The sequence below is a fragment of the Pieris napi genome, chromosome 4 (genome assembly GCF_905475465.1).
Source record: "Pieris napi chromosome 4, ilPieNapi1.2, whole genome shotgun sequence".
Classification (NCBI taxonomy): Eukaryota; Metazoa; Arthropoda; class Insecta; order Lepidoptera; family Pieridae; genus Pieris; species Pieris napi.
The window spans coordinates 6,264,652-6,280,831 of record NC_062237.1 but is presented as its reverse complement, the minus strand read 5'-3'; the positions used below and the strand labels follow the sequence as shown (position 1 = coordinate 6,280,831).

The window sequence follows — 16,180 nt, the reverse complement described above, 5'->3', positions numbered from 1 at the left end:
ATCGTGTTGCGGAGTTGCTGTCAACATGTTGCTGGCAACACTGCGTGTTGCAGAGTTGACAGCATCATGTTGACAAGCTCTCGCCCGACAAGCGTAAACATCAGTTTAGCGACAATTGTTGACGTGTGTGGACGAGTTTGCAACAGTTTATAAACATGGCAGTAGTGTGGAGCAATGATAAAATAATGCAATTAATAGAATTATTTCAATCAAAACCATTATTATGGGATTGTTCTATAAAACAATACAAAGATAGAAACAAAAAGAACGATGCATTCGAAGAAATTTCTCAAGTCCTAAATATACCCAAAAAAGACGTAGAAACTAAAATACATGTACTGCGTACTCAATTTACTAGAGAGAAAAAAAAGATGTCGGCAAAAAAAACTACAGGCAGCGGCGCAATAGAAAAATGTAAATGGATTTATTACGAGCCATTGGAATTTTTGTTATGTGGTGCAACTACTTCTGGTGAAACGGATACTATGAATAAAACAGTAAGTTGTTTTTGTATATAATTGTTTTATACTATTGTCTGTAAAATTATTACAATTACGCTACATTATTTTGCCATGGAACTCTTCCCTCTGGAGTTATAAAGTAATCGGCAAACTGTTCTCTAATACAAAGAGCTGATTGTGATGCAGGCCTGCCCCGTCTTTGCAAATCAATCATAGGAAACGAACTTAGTTCCCTTCGCCAAGAACCTTCTAATAGGTTACCTTCAGAGTCTTCAAAATCAAAAGTTTGTGGAGGTGTATATATGGATCTGGAAACTGAGTTACGTCTTAAGAAGTTATGTAAATATACACAAGCAATTACCACGAGTTCACAATTGGCTGGTTTTAACGGAATAGGTTTAGTGAATACACGGAACACCACACATAAAATGCCAAAAACATTTTCTATAATCCTCCTAGCTCTTGATAGTCTGTAATTGAATATACGCTTTTTGTTCCCACGTTCATGAATGCCAGGATATGGTTTCATGATGTTCTCCGTTAGCGCGAAAGCACTGTCACCTACAATTACATACGGCATTTCTGTTCCGCCTTGTGTTATTGGTTCAGGCCGTGGCAGTTTAAGTGAGTTTTCTAACAATGCATTATAAAACGGTGTTTCTTGAAATATTCCACTGTCGGACGACCGACCCTTAGCTCCATAATTTGCGTAAATAAAGTTGTAATTGCCATCTGCAATTGCCATAAGTACCATGCTGAACTGATTTTTATAATTGTAGTATTCACTTCCAGAATTATTTGGCGCCACAATCATAACGTGTTTCCCATCAATGGCCCCAATGCAATGTGGAAAATTCCATCGTATTTCGAATTCACGACTTATTTGTTTCCATTCTTGTTCCGAACTTGGAACCTAAAAAATAAATAAATATATAATAAGATAATAATTTACAGGTAGATGAAAACAATGCACTTGAAAGTGGTATGGAGTCAGAGCCATCTCAATCACCAAGGCCGAATGCTACAACATCTACATCTTCGAGGAAAAGAAATAAGACAGATGAATCAAATGAAATATTAGAGGTTTTGAAAAGTGCTAAAAAAAAGATGGATGAAAGGGAGAAGAAGGATCCATTTGATATATATGGTGAATATATTGCTGCTGAATTAAGAAGTGTTAAAGATGACCAAGCCGTGACACAGGCAAAGTACCATATTAATAATATACTGTATGAATTAAAAATGGGACGATATAATACATATGGATATCAAACGGCATCTTCTCATCCATCATCAACACCAAATAATGTTCAGGAAACTGAAATAAGGGAAATTGAGAGACACGAAACAAATAGACTAGATATGCATTACGAGACGAAACAGAAGATTCGGCTATACTAAACTTAGTTAACTATCTCAGTGATGAATCAACGCAATAGCATACACTGTTTTTTTTTTGTGTTTTTTAATTAATAAAATACTTGATTACACAAATAGTGTTCTTGTACCTTGACATATCCTGCTAGTGAGTTAATTAGTTCTTGACATACATCTGGTATAATTTTGCTAATCAATTGTTTTGATACTCTGAATGTGTATGAAAGAGAACTGTATGAATCTCCAGTTGCAAGATACCGTAATGTAATAGCCAGCCTCGTTTGAGGTGAAACTGGCTGACGAATATTTGTTTCCCTTTTGGCTATTGATGGACCAATCATTTCTAGAAGATGTTCGAAATCACTTTTCGACATTCTCGTAAAGTTACAAAATGATCCATCTGTCATTCTGAGGTCACTCATCAAATTTTCTCTTTGCAAAAGATAATTTCGAATCCACCATCTTTTTCTCTTTTTTTTATTAGAGATTCTATACATCTGATACAGAGAACACAACAACACTACCTCCTCGGGCAACATTTTAACGCAGACTGGCGTGTGGACAACCTGTATTGATTTAAACATAGTTGCTAGCAACATTCTCGCCGCTCACCAACAATGTTTAGCAACTGTTGCTAAACAAATGTTTACCATGAATACGGGGCATAAATCATTCATGCATCAATAATTAACACTGATAAAATGTTTATTGTTTTTTATTACATCAATACAATTTGCGACAGTTGAAAGTGATATCATAATGGCTTTGATGTCATAATATATCGAACGTCATAAAATTACGTTCAAACTCATACAATATTTTAAGTAAGAATAAAAAGTAGAACAATCCATGATTAGGTACAAATTTATGAATGGCGCCAAAGCAAAACTAACTAGCGCATGCGCTAAAGAACCACACAGGTAACAAATCATAACAGATACCAAATAAATGGAAAAAATAATGTCTAATTTTACTTTCATAAGGTAAACGAAACAAAAACCATATTGCCGTAAACTGTCATAGTTGTTTTTACAGTCTTTCAAAGAACTCTTAATATATATCAAATATAAATATTTGTGTTGTATCTCATAAGACTTAAATCAAAGTTAAATTTTTTCACTTCTCTGCTGAATTTCATATAAAAATTTTACATTTTTTTTATTTGAAAAAAAAATCGAGATAAATAACATGAGAAATGATATCAAAACTATATGGATAAATTTTTTTATTATTACATTAATTTTATTATTATGTTCTAATATAATCGTGTATGTCTGTTAAACTTGTAATTTCATATTTTTCTGTAATTTGTAAGCAAGCATACTTTTTGAGAACTCACAAATAAATATAATTATTAAACATACCTGACACATCTTTCTCATCATCAAATATGTGAAACGATTCGTTTTCTCTATCTGACTCATTAATAAATACCACATGATGGTTATCATTCTGTTGCGGAGCGCCTTGTTCATCTTTCTTTGGCGATACCTCTCTCGCCTGGAATATATAGTGGTAATAATTACTAATGCCACTTGCCAAAAAAATATTTAAATAATAATATAGTATGAATTAGACTAAATTGTAGGTTAAGAAGACACTTGGTGTCGTCATGTCTTTTGTCAATTCTCGGAAACCTTAGTGGGACAAAATTCAACGATTAACGGACTCTAAATTTTCTTCTTAAAAACCAAGAGATCAAAAGCAAATCAATATCTGCCTTTTATACCAAGGCATGTTTTTGAGGATTAGGACAGACTGCATGGGCCTGCTGATTCTGGAATTGCTTAGAATTTATGTGCCTTAAAAGTATTTCAGGTCCCACAGGCATGCCGTGTGTATGCCTAGCTCCACGATAAGCTCACGAAATGTCCTCCGTCAGGAGCCACCGATTCCGCTTAGGCTCAATTCTGCACCAGAACTGGATGGTTGTTACAGGTTTATTTTTTAGTAACAAAATTTAAGTAGTTTAAGGTAGTATGTAAGTACGTATATGTATATTCTAATTGTTATTGTTTGGCTTATATGCTGTAAATAAATAAGTGAATGTTTATTTCTTTAATGGTTGTCTAAAATAAAAACTAAGTCATCTAGAGCATTTTTGGATTTTTAATAAATAAAGTATAATACCTGTATTTCTTCCTCCAACCTTTCCTTCTTCATCTTTTCCAATTCAATGTCTAGAAGTTCTTTTATTTTCTCTTCGGACAGTTGTTCAATAAATTGATATGGATCATCTGGAAACGCAGTATCCATTAAAATAGTCAATATATTTGGGTAACAAAATTGGCCAGGTTTTTATATATTCTTCTGGCTGACTATGGTTAAATTTAAAAATATTGGCTAGTTTTTGAAGCATACACAACTGCAGGACACTTTCAAGTTTTAATCAAAGTAAATACCCTTGCAAATGTTAGTTACGACATCCTGCTCCTGCACAAACTCCTCCCAAATCTTTTGTTCCTGCTGCTTCAGGCGCTCACGTCGGTTCACTTTCCATGTTTGGTCTAACGCCTCGCTATCGACCAACTGAAAATGTCAAGACTATAATAATTCAACTTTTTCCTGTATTACTACATCTACACTTATAAAAATAATATCTGCACGCAATACATAAAAGCCCAAAACGGAATAGACATTTAAACAAAAAACATATGATATAGGTATATTATAAAAAAAAGACAATATTTTTTTTATCATGAAACACGGACGTCCGAATTATAAGATGCATTGCTTATTATAAATGAGAGTTGAAAAAAGTTTTTGTGTGTTTTTATGCTTCTTCTACTTATATATATCGGTGTTGATAGTTTTAATACTACTTTCTTAAATTTTATAATTTGTTTAAAAAGACGCCTCCATATACGACCATAACGACATAAATAAACATTTTATTAGTTTTCTTAAACTTGAGAGACATTTTTACGTTTCTGAAACATCATTTGCAAAAACCTTGTTCTCCGTGATTCTCACCCATCGCTTAAGGCGTTTAATAAGACGTCATATGAAACGAACGCGCCGAGACCAAAACAAAAATAGAAAATAGACCAACCTTTAGCTCATATGATTCTTGCTTTTCAGGCATAAAAGAGAATCCACGAACGCACGCCTCCATCAGTAATTAATTATAAGCACACAAAAAATATATGCTCTTAGTCTGATAGTAAAGTCTCATAAGTAAAAGCAAAATGTCAAAGTATATAAATCAACTAAACATTGAAATAGAAATTCTAAAACTGCATTAAGGTAAATCGTAAAAATATCTATGGACTATGACAGAGAATTGGCGTACGAATATATATTTTTATTTCTGAACAATAATTAGCAGTTTGTATTTGGCTTGTGTATAGGCTGCGGTTGCTTAGCAACACATGTTGTCATAGCAACCATGAATTAACTATTAGCGTATCTAAAGTAGACACCAACGGTTTTTTAATATAAAATAATCAAAGCACCGATTCGTATTCGTTACTAGTGAAATATAAAGTCTAAAATGTAAATACATATAGTTGACAGTAGATTCTTATGACGTTTAACATCACATCCACTTAGTTTTATCTACCTATTGCGCAACTTGAGATATTCATAGATTATGAAATCGCCGTGTGACCACAGAATGAGAAATTTTAGCCATACAGGCACAGTATATGTATTGGTAGGGGAGCCCAAGAGGGGATTTCGGGATTTACTAAAGCGCGGCAGATTAATATATAGGGGGATACCTTATACCCGGTTAAGTACCTCCACAAAATATTAGGCCCATATATAAGGCCGCCCGTGAAGGAGACAGGATCAGATTAGTAAAAAAAAATTGACCATCAGAAATTCCCGAGCGCGTCAGATTAAGGTAGGGTGAGTAAATTACATCTTAAAAAGTGTATATTCCACTAATCTGACAATTTGAGAGTGACGGAAAAAAAGGGGAGGGCAACAAAGTTGTAAAAAAAACCGTCATCTCGACATTCTCGAGCGTAGCTAATTTTTTTTTTATTTTGAAGGAAATAATTCAAGAATAATGAAAAATATATAATCGGACGATTTCCGCAAGCCGAAATAACAAAAAATCGTCGATAAAGTTAAATGCGTGCAGCTGCGTGATGCCTACATTTCCTTTAACCGATCGGAATCTACTAAACGGCGTTCTAAATATTTCCCTCAAAATTACATTTCCTGTGAATTTGAACCGATTCGGACCGATAGATTTTGAGAAATTTTGAAAAATCTTAAAAAAATAAGAAATATTTTTTTTTAAAGTGGTTTCTTTATTGATCAACTTCAAAAACTAATCCGCCTTTGAGCTTGAAAAACCACGTCGATCGCCACCAAGCTCGTCAAAAGCGGTTGATTAGTTCGAGAGATATCGTGAACGAAAGAAACCCGAAAAAGTGTTTTTTCGGGATTACTCCGAAATTTGTGGTTCTGTGTCAATGAAAATTGCAAAATTACTGCATGTATGATGATGATAAAACTGCGTCGAATGCCGCCAACCGCGTGAAAATTGTTTGATCCATTCAAAAGTTATTGCGGTTTGAAAATTCCAAAAATAGTGTTCTATGAAAATTCTATCAGACTTTCGAGCTGGGAGAGCTCAAATGCATAGACATGTTATTTCTTTGAACTCAGCGAGCTCAAAATATCAATTTTAAGCGCCCAGGAATGGAAGTAGCGGGAAGTTGCAGGAATGGCCCTTTCGGTGAATCGTTTTTCTAAATTTTTTTTGTCAGATCAGGCGAATCCCTCTAGATAATCGTCAGATTATGAGACAGTACGTTTAGAACATAAAGATGAACCACATATATCTTAATCTGACGCGCTTGAGTATTTCAAAATTGCGATTTTTTTTTGCATATTATGAAAATGGCCGTGGGTTTGCGTCCCATCGAAATCGTCAGATTAGTGAATGAGAGCTTTTTTTTGGTGCACTTAACACTCCCTTAGAAAATCTGACGCGCTCGATAAAAATTTTTTTTTTTCATTTTCAACCCTTAAATACAACCACCCGCATCATGCAAACGATCAGATTTACATACGTACATTATTAAAAATACGTAGGGCATAGATGCTATCAATATCTGACGCGCTCGAGGATGTCCATGCAACAGTTTTTTTTTACATATTTAACTATCTATAGCCGCTTCCCCCACCGATGAAAAGGAATTTATCATATAACATTTTTTTCTTCTTTTTATCTAAGCTTTGCATCCCAATAGGTCTCTACGACGCTCGAGTAAATCCCCATTTAGCATCGTGGGCTCCCCTACCATATGAAAAAGCTACATTAAAGGAAAGATTTATTGCCTCTTACTTTCTTATTGACATGAATAAACAAAGTAATTGTTCCCTCATAATAATAATTAGAATTTGAAATAAGCATTCTTAGTTATATCATTCTATATTATTATTTAGATGTATTTTTATAAATAAATCAGCGGCGCTACAAACTTTTTAGGTTTGTGCTTCGGATTTTTGTATCATTTTTTGATCATTTGTCAATCTAATAAGCGAATAGGTAACCAGCCTCCTATGCCTGATACACACCGTCGACTTTTTAGGTCTAGGGCAAGCCGGTTTCCTCACGATGTTTTCCTTCACTGTTCGAGCAAATGTTAAATGCGCACATAGAAAGTCCAAGAAAGACGCACGGTGAAGCCGCTAGGCACACTAACAACAACAACACAACACTTCTAAGATATTTTTACAATCTACAATTGTTGAAATTGTCGAAGATTTTCTTTTCGTTTAAATAACTTAAGTATTTTCGTATATGTATTAGCAATAATGTATGTAGTATTCATAACACATTTCTTAATAAACAGCGTTATTGATTTTGATCCATCGGGGATACTATTTGCGTTCGATACTAGAACAGTAAAATGTATTCATATTATTATATAAATCAGATATATTGAATCATGCGATTTATTATAGGATAATAAGTAATAACTCATTGTGAGCCTTTCGGCCGTCGAAACGTCAGTTGTTCTGGATAATTCCCCGGATTCAGACTCTATAAAATCACACTAAACACCACCCTGCTTCAAGGAATGCAAAAAAAATGTATTTAATAAATAGGGATTCAACTTACTAAATATAATAAGTCTGTGATACCTATTTACGTGTATGAGATTGCTAAAAAAAACCTTTTCCGTGAAAATTTTACAAAAACTATTCAATCTTTTGTCCGAAGCATCACCTATGTAGTATGTACCTTGAAAATAAATGAACGTGAAAACATTTAACTAATACCTAGCTTATAGAAAGTTTATAAATAAGACCGTTAAAATTTCCTTAACAAAATATGTCTATAATATATACATATACAAGGGGTCAATAATTTAATTTTTAAATATTGACTTAATTTTTTTTGTAACTTTATAAAAAGTGTATCGTAAAACTAATAATATAAAACTGTCTTCAGCGAGCGCCTACTACCCTTATTAAGTTCTCCAGCTCCTCTAGAAAGATTGGCAGACAATGCAGCCGCATACTCAAATCAAAATCGTATTAATTAATGATACTGAAAATTAAGCGATTACCAAGTTAACTCGATCCCCTGGCACCGCGCCATGCAGTGACAAGATCTGTGAGTCAGCACTACACCCGGTGTGCGGCTGCGCGATCAATACCGTCCCCCCGCCCCTCGCACCCCATTACCTGAAAACCCACCTCGAAAACCCTATAAAACCAAAAAAAACCTGAATTTCGCGTCTTGTTAGTATCTGACAAAGTTCACGGTCAAAATACTATTTGTGAATACTAGAATTTTTAGAATTACGCGTGTTACTCGCAAATGTCGGATCGCTCTCTTTGCGAACGCGCGTGTGCTAACTCCGGTGCATTTTCTTAGTGTACAGTGCAGCGATGGCCTCGAAGGTACTCGTGCCTGGAGTGCCCTTCGCTTCGCTCCAGGGAAAGGTATTTATTCGATATATTTACATACATCTTAAGTATAATATGCAAAATATTTGGAAGTTGTAATTGGTTTAAACAATCGCGGTCAAAATTATCATAACGCGGAAGGAACTGGTTACAAATGGGTTTGACAAGATCTGATATAAATTGAATTAAAGTTTGTGAATCGTAAATGCAATAATATTTAGTGGATATTTTTAGTAAGAATGATTATTTGTAACATTATGTTTGCTCAAGTCGGGACAAAATAACAATGACTAGCTAACACTAAAACCGCTTAGGTCATATCAAGACAAAACAAAGGACAATCGTGAGTCAGTGATTGTGAAGGATTTCATTACTCGTTGTGTATTTGCTGGGGTATTGTGTTGTACCTAGTTGTACTAACCGATAGTGTTATTAGAATTTTATCGATGCGACTTCGTCTACCTGGAACTAGAATTTAAAATATGCTATATTGTCTAAAATTACCATAGACAAAAATGATCAAGATCAGTAGTTTAAGTGTAGACAACAAATATGTTAATTACAAGTCGTGTATATTTTTATGTATAGTCATTTAACTGACTATAGATAGTTTTTAGTCTAGTTTTGAATTAAAATTACTAAATATAATTTCAGGTGAAAAAGACACCTGTAGAGCCAAATGGCGGGCTGTACATCAGTGGAGGCGACCCGGTCGCGAGGATTGCCCACCTCGAGCACAGCATTCGGTTCCTGCAGGAACAACACCGTCTGATGCTCAGTGGCCTTCACGCCGAAATAGAGTCATTGAGAGAGAGAAATAGAGGTTAACCATTCACCCATATTGAGAAATTATAATTTAGCTTACAATTATTTTTTAAATAATAACGATAACGTATTTTTTCAGACTTACAATTTCAACTGATATTCAACAAAGAGCCTGCGAAAAATACCTCGACTACTGATGACAACGAAAACCAGGTAAGATCCAATAATATTACTAATTTATTTGAGGTAATATAGTTTGTCGTGATCAGATAAATATTTACAGACAAGATTAAGAATAACTCTAGTCTGATAAAGAGCTGCAATTCAGCATTAATTAAGATCTTAGCGAGCTTAGCTTCTGTATTAATTACATGTTTAATTGATTTCTTGATAATAGTTTTAATTGAGGTTTTGTTGTTATTGTATTTCGTTACATCTTAATCTTATCCTTTAGCCCAGAAGTTGGTAAAAACTCTTTATAATTGATATTTTTTATATGTTTTAAAAAGAATAGAGCAATAGTAATAAATGCAACATGTTAGGTGTCATCTCTGCGACGAGAGGTAGAGCGGTTGGAAAAGGAGGCAGCAGCAGCGCGAGGTGAGGCTACAGCCTGCGCCCACGACTTACTGCGGTTGCAACGCCTTGTCGACGAACAGGCCAAGTATGCCTCTTCATACAATCTTTCTAAATCTTATTTTGTTCCTTGGATAGTACTCTAACAAATATAAACTAATTTTTTCAACGTTGCAAGCAAACGTTCCGTTGTTTTTTGGCTCAAATCCTATCGGATTATGTTTCAGGTTAGATTATTAGGGTTCAGGTTGTGGGCCATAGCTGGATCTAACAATTTTATATCAATGCTAGTTAAAGCAAACATGGTACCGTTTCAAGTATTAAATATAAATGAATGACAGATGCCGTCTGTTTCTGCAGGATGAAGATAGCGTGGAGCGAAGAGGGGATCCTGATCTATACCTTATTCTGTTCTGAAATTGTCATATCTAGTAGATTTTTTTAGTATCTTATAGCTTCGTGGAGTTAGTTGTAATACATTGTGTAATGCCAGCAAGCTGCGGTCTCTAGAGGAAGAAGCAACGGAAAATGAGGAAGGAGAAAGCGCTGGGGCTCTACGAGCGCGGCTGGGTGAAGCAGAGCGGCTGGTCCGGCGGCTTCGAGCGGACGCCGAGCGGCAGCGCAGAGAGGTACTCGGGGGCGCGGGCGTCACCAACCTACTGTTCGACGGCGCGCCCGCACACCACGCGCACGTACGTTCGCGACCGCCACTCGCCGGGCCTTATACAGCTAGTGATAGTCATGGTCTTGCCGTCGGGAACGCAAATACGATTAAAAGAAAACTTTGATTAAAACGCGTTTATCTTAGGTTAGAATTATTTTTGTTTAATTTTTTTCATCAAAGTTTATTTTAATCCTTTTTAAATACCCCAACATGTTACATTATAGAATAGATTGTCACAGAAGCAAAATTATGATGATTTAACACGTATAACACGATAAGTACCTTAAGTACCTTACCTACAAAGACCCCTCCCCTCTAACTTTCGTACAATTAATACTAAGTTTAAATTATTTAAAATTAGTATTAAGTGTACTTATTTTTAATTACTGCAAAATTAAACACGTTTTAATCAAAATTGAACATGTTTTTAAATGTGATATACGCATAACGATTTAATCGTATGTAACAATTTTATTTCTCCTGTGACATATCGCTCATATCTATAAGCTAATACGTACCTAATTACAATTTGTGGCTAATACTAGGCAAATGGCAGGGCGAAGGCAGAGTAGGCGCAGTGAGCCAGCGCGGCCGAACTTCACAAACTTTTTGTGTGCGAGTCGCCTAACAAATCACCAAATTTCATGATTGTTCTGTTAGCGCTATATTGAAATCATGAATTTTGCTGGTTTCTGTAAATATAGCAACCGATCAGTCGTTACATTCCTGGACTTTAGTTAGTCTTTTTGTGTATTCTTTAGACCCTTCGTGACTGTCGTATTACTTAGGTGTCGATGTTTCCTTAATCTTGCAGTAGTAACATTTATTTAGAAAGATGTATCCATTTGGAGTTATTATAGTCCTGAAACCGGGTAAATCAATGAAGACTATAAAAGTAACATAAAAACTAGTTTCAAGTCTAATTCATAACCGCAGTTTTTAACTATGAATAGCTATTACAGTTTGTATACTTATCGCTGAGTGTAAAGGTTCAAAACATTATTTTAACTTATGGCCGATTTACATTATCTTAGTGTTTAGGAGAGTGCTTTAGTACAACTTGAAAGGCAAGTTCTTTAGCGTAGCGTTTACTAAAGCAAGTAGCGTTTACATGTTTCAACTAAAGTAGGTCCTAAAGCACTCTCCTAAACACTAAGATAATGTAAATCGGCCTTTAAAGTTATAGGTTGTAAAGGTTTAGGTATATTTATGAATAAGAGCATATATTTGTACGTAATATGGAACTTTGAGATTCCACTTCATTGATTTACTCTTTTGAATCACCGATGCACGATTTTGCGTACCTAATTGTAGCATTAAAGTGTAATTTGTATGATGTGATGTTAGCCCATAGAAAAATCAGTTTGAGAATGTTCTTAAGATACACGAAATTCTTACCAATATAAATTATACTATTCGTTAATACCATACTTGTATTGTAGATTATTTGATTAACAACGTGATAGAAAAAAAAATGTTCTACATACAGTTGCAGTGCATGAAAAGCTCACTGATGCGCGCGGGCGCAGTCGACGCATTTGGCTTTCCTACCTTGCCAGCCCCATACCTCCATACAGCAGATTTTTGGAGAGAGCCATTGAGAGAGTAAGTGAAGATTTACTATGAATCTCTTCTCATGCCTGAAGAGTAGATGATATAAACTACCGAGAGTACCGGATACCAGAGGGTACTAAAGCTTACAGAAACTTGGAATATAACCCGTGTTTTGTACCCAGAGAGTACAGCATGCGAGGTGGCGGACGACAACGACGACCCAACACACTTCCAGCACTCGCTGTCCTCCCACAGCAGCCACGCCCACCCGCGTATGCTCACAGTAAGTTATTTACAGCAACTGTAATTATTTTAACACGTTACATACGTATTCAGAATAATCCTTTAAATGTTCGAACATTGATTTAAATGAAATTAAGTACAAAAAAAGAGTTACTGGTACCTAATAATAAAACTACATTACTAGGTAGTAGGTACCCTATGATAGAAAAAGCAGTACTATATTGAGCGAATAACTGAAAATACGTTAAACACCTTACCTCTCAAAGAGTTATTTATACCTTATCTATGAAACAGATGCAAAAATGTGTCTGTGCCGACATTTAGGACCTAAGGCTATTTCACAGATTTGCGAGCGCGGGGTTATACAGAAAGAGTAAAAAAGTCACAAACACTGAACGGAGAGTCCTATACTGGAAAGAGCCCGGAAGAGACAGGTAACAAACCATAAGATAAATAAATATTAAGGTAGGTACTGTTTACCTATTATTACTGAGTGACCGAGAAAACACTTCAAAAACTCATGTTCTTAACAAATGTTCTATATTTGTATTTCATTAGAAATTAAAATTCTATGAAATATAGACTTTTAGGTATATTTCGCAATGATCTTCCTGTATAAGTCATTGACACTAGTTACAGCTATACTCGTCCGTCTGAATTGCACTAGCCATTATTATTGCACTTTTCCGTTTATTTTTTTTTATTTATTCGATTTCAGATCACCCACGAATAAATCCAGTTATAACAGATAATTTACAGAAAATCAACCCTGAAGCCACATATCCCGAATTAAAAATTGTGGTCACTAAAATAATTCCGCACGGAAATGGTGAGAATGGGGTTCTAAGTTCTTGAATATTCCATAATCCAAATAACATAATACATATAAACATGTATACTAACAAACGTTATTGTTAAATTATCTTCTTATCGTAAAAACAATTTCTCATCATGAAAAAAATACGCAGGAGGCCGGTTGTGAAAGCAAGAAATAAGAAAATTTTGTTTGAATTATATTTATGCGCTTCGTAGACTCGTCTATGGTCTGTAGACTAATTACAATAAAGCGAAGCGTCCGTTTCATAGTACATTTAGTTTTTTAATGGAAACGGCCTTGCTCTAAGGGGAAAAGAATGTATGTTCTCACTAAACAAGGCCATTTCATTTTAATTGATTAATGCTATTGATTCATCCTATCACACTAAAACCTCTTGTAGGCGAGACCCGCAATATACTTAAAATTTGGTATTTCGTCCTTTGGTGTAATCGCATTTTTAGTTAGTTTTAAAGTTCTTCTGATAAATTGCCAAATTTTATAAAATTTAGATTTATCTACATCTGCCTTAAAATGCTGAATTTCCTTCTTAATGGTTTCAGTTAACACATCGTCGTCGGTAACGGGCGCGCGGCCGCGAGCTCGTCGCACGCACCGCAAACACGCATCCGAGCACACGTAATGCAACGGAGCGCACTCTCACAAATATATATATATTGTTTATCATTGGTGAAAGTATGAAACTTGAACGTTTGACAAAGTGCTGCCAAATTTTAAAACGTGTTAGCTTTATAAGGGTTTATTTTTGTCAGTAATTGAGAATGCCTTTTCGCAATTATAGCACTGATATGGAATTCAAGACTAAAAATGTAACCATTATTTCATTGTCTGCAATTTTTTCTTTATCTGATTCCATTTTAATGGCGTGACAGCTAGAGGCCCTTCCAAATATCCTTCCATTCGAAGCTCTATTGAATTTAAAACATAATCCATAACCGAACAACATCTTGAGAAATATATACCTGTTAAGTCATAGTAACTACTATGTATATTTTACGGAGAACATATTATATAATTTCATTGCATTGCTGAAACATACAATTTAAACGCTTGGACCGCGTTGGGAATACCCTTATATTCACATTAAGTTGCTCTGTGGTCTGAGTAATACAATTCTGTAAAATAGTGTATAAATAGGCTGTGATTTGTACGTTCTTATGTAAAAACACGTACTTGTTATTCCAATACGTAGTGAGTGATCAATATAACGTAGTAATTGCACAAATAACACGGTTTCAACACACGTTTTTAGTATACATATTAAATTAGAGATTGAAGTCAATTGACACCAGTTTTAATAAATATTTTATCAATAATTGAATATATAAGTAGACTGAAGTAGATAATAATGCAATTGGCGAGTTATTGAAAGGAAAAGGTCACTGTCAGGAAATAAAAAATGTCGTTAGCTCTTATGAAGTCGATAGCAAAATAGATGGTATGTAACTGTGATTTGATTATTATTTGTGCCTCACGGAAGCAATACAATTTTGAATACGTCGCACTTCATCACACATTGTAATCGTCCTGTGCATTTTGCTGTAGTTTTTGCGCAAGGCACCGCCTAAAATATATACCTACTTAATAATGTTATATACCCCCTAAAGTATTAGGACAATTTCATATATATTTCCATTTTAATTCGATAGTAATACCAAAATATATTATTAGTATTAATCTACGATCCAAACAATAATTTTACGTATTTATAAACACTATGGATGAACATTTGTTAAACATCATAGTAATAGCATCAATGACATTGTATAAAGCTAGTCTTCTATTTAGCTGCATTTGTGAGAGTGTTGACGTAATCTAAACACTATTCTGTAGCCTTATTTCATAATAATATCGTAAATAATTATTAATTACTTATATAATAAATGAATTATATTTACTGTCGCACTGTTGTTTTACTAACTACACAATCTTATACAAAATGGCGCCATAATTAGTCTATGCCATAGAGTAAAAGCGCGCATGCGCTTTGAAAATTAGACTTTCATCGTATCGTAATGAAAATTTCAAATTTAAATATTATTGTGTATTCATAATTCAAATATTATGATACGATAGGTATTTTGTTAATGCACTCGCAAACCAATGTAATCTTTGATATAATACAACCCCAATATATTAAACTAGCTTATCTATACGGGGAGTTGGTATTTATTTGATAAAATTTTCGAAAATATAATTTGTTTATTCAAATATCATGGATAATTAAAAACTGGGTAAAAAATATATAAATATTTGCTTATTACTAATTTTTGTACATTTCAAAAAATTTATAACATACCTAACATTTTTAATTACAATCAGCTATTAAAGTGAAAAACTCATTATCCTTACAGGTATTATAAATGTTACCAAACAACCACAGTAGTGAATTATTTACAAAAGAATTCTCAATAAATAATACTTTTTTACATAAACCACTTGCATTTTTTTTTATAAAAAAGTCTAAAATGTATTCAAATATTTTTTCATTTGTATTTGCTAAGGTCCTGCAAATATACACTAACTCACAACATAGTTGTGCCTCTTCACATAATAGACATTCCTCCATGTATTTAATCAAATTCTTTAACAGAAATAAGATAATATCTTCCGTTAAGATTTCAGTGAAATATTCATGACAAGAAAGTATAAAGAAAACTTGGCATGACTCTGTATTTAGCTGGAACTTTGACAGTGCTTGAATGATAGTGCGCAGATCACTTACCCTAAAATAGAGATTTTTAATACATTACTACTGCACATATGATTATAGATAATTATAATATAAAATTAATATATAATATTACTATAGTATCTACTATATAT

At 34.1% G+C, this 16,180-nt stretch overlaps 3 protein-coding genes across 11 annotated transcripts in view; 1 reads left to right on the top strand and 2 right to left on the bottom strand.

Annotated features, from left to right (window-relative positions):
- The window catches only part of LOC125049038 (nucleolar and coiled-body phosphoprotein 1), a 42,991-nt gene that overhangs the window by 25,230 nt on the left and 1,581 nt on the right, over positions 1-16,180 (bottom strand). For 3 of the 5 annotated variants that reach the window (XM_047648048.1, XM_047648046.1, XM_047648047.1), the window contains 3 exons: positions 4,241-4,369; positions 3,969-4,075; positions 3,203-3,338 (listed from right to left, as the gene is read on the bottom strand). In XM_047648048.1, the coding sequence (XP_047504004.1) occupies positions 3,203-3,338; positions 3,969-4,075; positions 4,241-4,369 (372 nt within the window). Of the gene's footprint in view, positions 1-3,202; positions 3,339-3,968; positions 4,076-4,240; positions 4,370-4,890; positions 5,478-8,374; positions 8,481-16,180 lie in introns of those variants that run through there. The other 2 variants (XM_047648050.1, XM_047648049.1) reach the window with 2 other exon arrangements.
- Positions 503-2,506, bottom strand: LOC125049040 (protein ANTAGONIST OF LIKE HETEROCHROMATIN PROTEIN 1-like). The gene is made up of 2 exons (XM_047648053.1): positions 1,970-2,506; positions 503-1,374 (listed from the first exon to the last, which is right to left on the bottom strand). Exons 1-2 carry the CDS (start codon positions 2,435-2,437, stop codon positions 553-555), a joined length of 1,290 nt encoding a protein of 429 aa, XP_047504009.1. The 5' UTR covers positions 2,438-2,506; the 3' UTR covers positions 503-552.
- Positions 8,517-15,256, top strand: LOC125049042. Of its 5 annotated transcripts, none has more exons than XM_047648054.1 (10): positions 8,525-8,753; positions 9,372-9,540; positions 9,622-9,695; positions 10,025-10,146; positions 10,552-10,750; positions 12,212-12,327; positions 12,459-12,559; positions 12,852-12,953; positions 13,238-13,348; positions 13,897-15,256. In XM_047648054.1, exons 1-10 carry the CDS (start codon positions 8,700-8,702, stop codon positions 13,974-13,976), a joined length of 1,128 nt encoding a protein of 375 aa, XP_047504010.1. In that variant the 5' UTR covers positions 8,525-8,699; the 3' UTR covers positions 13,977-15,256. The 5 variants fall into 5 exon arrangements, with proteins under 5 accessions (XP_047504013.1, XP_047504015.1, XP_047504010.1 ...); XM_047648056.1 differs by having other exon boundaries at positions 8,530-8,753; positions 10,552-10,687; XM_047648055.1 differs by having other exon boundaries at positions 8,531-8,753; positions 12,864-12,953.